At 40.0% G+C, this 5,974-nt stretch overlaps 1 protein-coding gene across 3 annotated transcripts in view; it reads right to left on the bottom strand.

The window, feature by feature from the left end:
* The window catches only part of POU2F1 (POU class 2 homeobox 1), a 131,200-nt gene that overhangs the window by 64,200 nt on the left and 61,026 nt on the right, over positions 1 to 5,974 (bottom strand). For 2 of the 3 annotated variants that reach the window (XM_005880503.2, XM_014528532.1), the window contains one exon: positions 668 to 733. In XM_005880503.2, the coding sequence (XP_005880565.1) occupies positions 668 to 725 (58 nt within the window). In that variant the 5' untranslated portion in view covers positions 726 to 733. Of the gene's footprint in view, positions 1 to 667; positions 734 to 3,943; positions 4,019 to 5,974 lie in introns of those variants that run through there. The other variant, XM_005880501.2, reaches the window with a different exon arrangement.

Genomic DNA, 5,974 nt, shown 5'->3' with positions numbered 1-5,974 from the left:
AGCTGCAGTGCGCATCATAGCGACCAGTCATTCCTGTCACTTCACTTTTATATATATAGATTTTCTCCTGATAGAGGTTTAACCGAGTGTAATTTTTTTTAAATCACCAAATAAAAGGATGTACTAAGAACAGGTGTGTGTTTTTAACTATGTTCAGACACTATCATAACTTTAACATAGTTTCTATTGAATGTGGGTGGGTAAAATTTATTATGTTGTTAACACCTGTAACAAGAGCAACTTTGTACTGAGTGTGTGGCTTGCACTGTGCTTAACACTTCCTCTTTAGTGTTCACAATGACCTCTGAAATATATTATCCCTCTTTTTGGTTGGGTCTCAAAACGATGAGGGAAACTGCCTGACATCACAAAGCTAGTAAGTGGCACATCCATAATTCATACCCAGAACTACAGGGCCCAAAGGACAATGCTCTGAGCTGTTCTGAAGCTTCTCAGACAAACGGCAGCAAAAAGACAAGCCAACTGCAGGAGAAGTCGGGTATCTGAAGCAAACACACCCCTGTTTCTGCAGGTACTAAATTACATGTGATGGCTCAACACTCAAATCAGTCTTCATTTGCCCATATGAGTCCCGGTTAAATGGAAAACCTCCTCTTTTATCTCTACTAAGTTGAATGAAAAAGCTCAGTCCCAGAGGGTTTCTTACCTGTGCTGCTGTCTCCACTCTCCACGGACGATTTACCGTTTTCTGGCGGGTTGTTCATTCTCGAGTCTGCAATAAATCAGAGGTGAATGAAGTTTAAAAAATTGGGGATGCAGTTAGGGGGACAAAATTGTGGCAGAGGGAAAGGTTAAGAATATTGACTAATGTCACAGCCCTGTAGTTCAAAGAGACTGAGTCAATGCTAAAATGTTGGAAATTGCAATAAAAGTTTAACTGAAAAAATTCAAGATTCCATCAACCTTGAAGTGATCCACAAATAAGGAGTCTTTCTAATAAACTTTAAGATTGTTCTAAGAAAGATAGCAGAAATCTAACCTAAAAAGTAACAATAGATCTGATATGTAAAAGGTGTAACTGCTTTGTAATATGAAGCATAAAATGTTAAAGAAACAAAGCTGGGGAAGCACCTCACCAAGTAAAACATGTTAGTGGCCAATAAAATTTCTTTTCCCATAAGCAGAGATATTTGTTAATTATGACCAAACAATCCACTGATAATCTTGACAACAGACTGGACAGTAACTCAAAAGAATGGTAATACGGCATATCTAAAAAAATATCTCCAAATTTACTCCCTCCCCCAAGAAACTAAGCATTTGTCAAAGTGATATTTGAGTTCACACCTCAATCATAAACCAGTACAAGGAGTTACCACAGGCAAAATAGATACATCTAATAATGTCAAGACTGACTCACCACCACATACAACCACACCCACTTACGAATTATGCTGCCTTGATACCCCCAAATGAACCCACTTCTGTGCCTCAGATCTTTAGGTTATCTTTTTAATGAAGATGTCACAGTGAAAAGTTTTCATCGAGCAATGTTAGGTTTCCCAGAAGACATGCAACAGATGGGACAAGATCAAGTCTGCTTTTCTTCGACTTCTTCAGAAGTGTGAAAACTAAATATACATTAAATTAAATACAGACCTTATTCTACTTCTACAAACTCAAACTTAGGGTATTTATAAATCCAACAAGTTTACTATCAAGCAAGCTCTGCCTTTTCCCCACCAGGTTAAGGACATTTAACTACTGGTTAGTAGAGAATAAACAATTTAACTATATTATATTTGATTTTTTTTTTTTTACCAGAGAGTCCATTTTGTCATATGCTTAAATATTTAAATAGGAAATCAAACAGATCACTAGAGTCCCAACCACGTAGCCACAGTGGTATTATGTACATGCACAAGGATGAGAGAGCTTCATACATTTCACTTCCAACCCAGAAGCTGGGGACCAGCCATTCTAACAGTTTTTTAAACACATGCCTGTCTTATGTGCTTATGCAGGTCTTTATGTCTTTGGTTTGTTTTTCAAAAGTTCAAAGGGCTCAGATTCTTATGTCTCTGGTCATAAATAAGGGTTGTTCTACAACTTCCTTTCCCCCACTGCCCAGAAAAATGTAAATGTCATCCGAAAGCACGCTAAGGTTTGAAAGAAACAGGTGTACAACTCAGTGAACACCAGCTTTCTGAATGACTTAACAAAAATCTTATGAAAGCCAACAAAGATCACAACAAATGTAATAGAATATGCCATTAAGCATACACACTGCTGAATGGTTCCTTTAGACCATATTTTAAAAGGAAGTGGGGAAAATAATGCATCAGTTAACATTCATTTTAAAAAGATAATTTTCTACCTATCATAACAACAAAGAAGGCATAACTCTTAACAAGTCATGAGCTCAACCTTATACAAGTCATATCCTAATTTTCCCATCCATAAATTAAAGATTATGTCACAGGTACTCTATGTGAATTTTCTAAGGATTTTCTATTGAATTGTCAGGAACTTCAAAGACATTTAACAAATTACTTCATGCACAAAATAATAAATAAAAATTCTGATTAACAGTACAACTATGGGAAGACTGTTTAAATATTTATTAACTAAAAATAGATATAATTTCTTATTCTAAAATATAATGCTAAAAATATTTCAAAAAGATATTTTCCTTTCCTTTCTTGAATTCCCAACTTAGTAAATATAAGCTGAAATAAGTAATTTCCTTTTTGATATTTGGAGTGCTCCCCCCTGGGCACCCTGAGCTGACTGTATAATGAGTCTAATACACACTCTGCAAGTTGCTCTTGATGAATTCTTGACATCGGTTTGCTGGTTCAGCCATTCACATGGTTAACAGTGGCTTTTACGGTCTGTGCAGACATCACTACTACCCTGGGTTTAGGCCAAGCCTTCTGTCTACCTACGAGTTCAAACATTTTCAGAACTATCATTTTATTCTAACCCTGGCAACTGTGAAGGTAATGGGGACAGCCTGGCTTTTTCAAATGGGAAAAATAGCAAACAGGAAAAAGAAATCATTTGCAAAGATTTGTAAGATAAATGAGTCCTGGAGTTCCCGTCATCTGACTCTCCAGGTGACCAGAATAACCCAAAGAGGTTTCCACAATTTTGCACACAAGCAGACAAAGCTCAACACAAAGTATGGCCACCACGAGCATCCACAGTATGTCTAAAAACCAAAAAGACTCCATCTCTTTTAAATCATAGTTACCAAAGACATAATTTATATATTCAAGCCAGAAAGCCCCTCTCCAAAGGCTTGTAGCTCTATAGGGATAACTATAAAAATCTAAAAAAAAACACAAAACTCTAAAAATAGGCTTTCTAATATTTAAGACTGTTTTGTGAAGAAGAGAAGCTAAATTTTTTAAAATAAAAAGGCTAATATTGTCAAAATTTGGAAAGTTCAGTTTCTAAAATCTGGAAATTGACCCACAGCCCAACTGCAGTAACCAGGGCAGTCACCCAATCTGTCCTCTTGGGAGCAACTCTGCACTGTGGCTCCACCTGGTTTGCACTAAGTACTTTTGTTTTTTACAAGACATTTCAACTAAGTATGCAAAACATTTTTATTAACATACATATTATTTAGGTACACTTCAGACCTTGTTTCTGATCCAGAGTGTTTTTAGAACTACATGACATGCTCTCAATAGAAAATTTTTTAAAAAAGCAAAAATGCCCTCCATTCAAGTTGAACTCTAAATCCACAATATTTACTGAAAGTCTCCTCTGAACCAGAAGAGCTAGAAGTAGGGAGGGACCTACAGCAAATTCAAGTACTGGTGCTTTGCAAATGCTTCCCCCCCTTCCCTGTTCCACTGGTCTCTCCTCTCCCCCAGCCGGTTGTATAAGTGATTAAGCATTTCTGCATAGCCAACCCCACTCCCGCTATTTCCATAGTAAAGCTATAAGAAAGAGCTGTGCTGGTACCCACCTAGAACAAAGTCACTGCAGTCCAGCATTGCTGTGAAATCTTCTAGGTTCACAGTCCACAGCAAAGAAACAGGTAACGGATTGGGTGGGGTCAGAAGGTACTACTATTTCTGACAAAACTAAGGGAACTAGAGTGGGAGGTGGAAAGTGGACTGGGGGAGAAGCAGACTACAACTTCAGTTACACCATAGCCATCTTCAACTGAATAAGGAAACTTCAGTTGCTCAGAGGAGTTTTAGTCTCTCCTATCAGCTAGGACTGACATTGTCAAGGCAACTGAAGCATGAAAAGTTCCCCTTTTTGTAATAAAATAGAAACAAAGATTGCAGCTGGCAGTTTCCATAATGAAGCTTAATCAGTATGCGGGTGATTAGGGCCTTATGCAAATCTCTCCTCGTTAGCACAGCAGCCAGCACTTTGAAGTCCATGAACAATTCATTTACAGAATACACTGAGAGCCCTCCCTGCATAATTTAAATCATTGCATAAATATTTATCAGTTCATTTGCATATTAATTGGCAGTGCGTGAAGGGAAAAATTATCTCCTGAGTGCCAGCATAATAATTAGGAGGATAAAATGAGATTTCTTCCAATGGCCTGGCTTCTCGGACCTAACTTGAGATAGTGCCAGGGGAGAAGGGAGGGACAGGAGACAGAGTTCTGTTAAAATGCCACTGAAATGACACGTACAAATTAGAAACAACTCCACAGACTTAAGCACCTTTAATCTTATTCCTGCTGGCAACAATGACTTCAGTAATAAGAGGATTTGCAAAAACCTTTCTACACAATCCAAATAATCCCAAGGAAACAATTAGCAAGGTAGAAGCAGAACACAGGACCATCAAGATGGTGCTAGCCCACTGATAGGGAAGGTTCCAGATTATTAACATGTGTCCTCAGGGGAAAGTACTGCTCACAAAAGGCAACAGTAAAAACCCAGAAGCAGAGCAGGATGGTAAAACCACCTCAAGAGTTGGAAGTCCTGATGCACAATTCTTTTTCTACTATGAGCTGAAGAGCTAGATTAGTGGATCACCACATGATGTGTAACCTTCCCCATCAACCTCAATCAAAAGTGGAAGACAGCCCGGCTGGCATGGTTCAGTGGTTGAACGTCAACCCATGAACCAAACAACCAGTTTGATTCCCAGTTAGGGCACAGGCCTGGTTGCCGACTCACTCCCCAGTGTGGGGTGTGCAGGAGGCAGTTGACCAATGGTTCTCTCTCATCATTGAAGTTTCTATCCTCTCTCCCTCTCCCTTCCTCTCTGAAATCAATTATATATATATATACACACTAGAGGCCTGGTGCATGAAATTTGTGCACTGCGGGGGGGTGGGGGGCGGAGTATGTCCCTCAGCCAAGCCTGCACCCTCTCTAATCTGGGACCCCTCTAGGAATGTCCAACTGCCTGTTTAGGCCCAATTCCTGTGGGCCTAAACGGGCAGTCAGACATCCCTCTCACAATCCAGGACTGCTGGCTCCCAACCACTCGCCTGCCTGCCTACCTGATTGCCCTTAACTGCTTCTGCCTGCCAGCCTGATCACCCCCTAACCACTCCCCTGCCAGCCCGATTGCCCCCAACTGCCCTCTCCTGCAGGCCCGGTCGCCCCTAACTGCCCTCCCCTGCAGGCATGGTCCCCCACAACGGTCCTCCCCTACAGGCCATCTTGTGGCAGCCATCTTAGACCACATGGGGGTGGCCATCTTGTGTGGAGTGATGGTCATTTTGCATACTTGTGACTAATTAGCATACCAGGACTAATTAGCATACCCTTCTATTATTTGTGTTGGAGCGATGGTCAATTTGCATACTGGTCATGACTAATTAGCATATCCGATCGTGACTAGCATATCTGGGCTAATTAGCATATCCCTCTCTTATTATATAGGATATATATACACTGAGTGGTCAGATTATTATGACCACCTGACGTTTGTAGGCAAATTAGCTATAATTTCATGCTGAAGTTGCTAGAGGGCCAGACCATTATAAATAAGGGAAGTGGGTTGTTTACCACAACAG

This window comes from Myotis brandtii, unplaced genomic scaffold (genome assembly GCF_000412655.1).
Source record: "Myotis brandtii unplaced genomic scaffold, ASM41265v1 scaffold64, whole genome shotgun sequence".
NCBI lineage: Eukaryota > Metazoa > Chordata > Mammalia > Chiroptera > Vespertilionidae > Myotis > Myotis brandtii.
The sequence above is the reverse complement of the archived record's forward strand: the minus strand, read 5'-3'. Positions and strand labels throughout refer to the sequence as shown.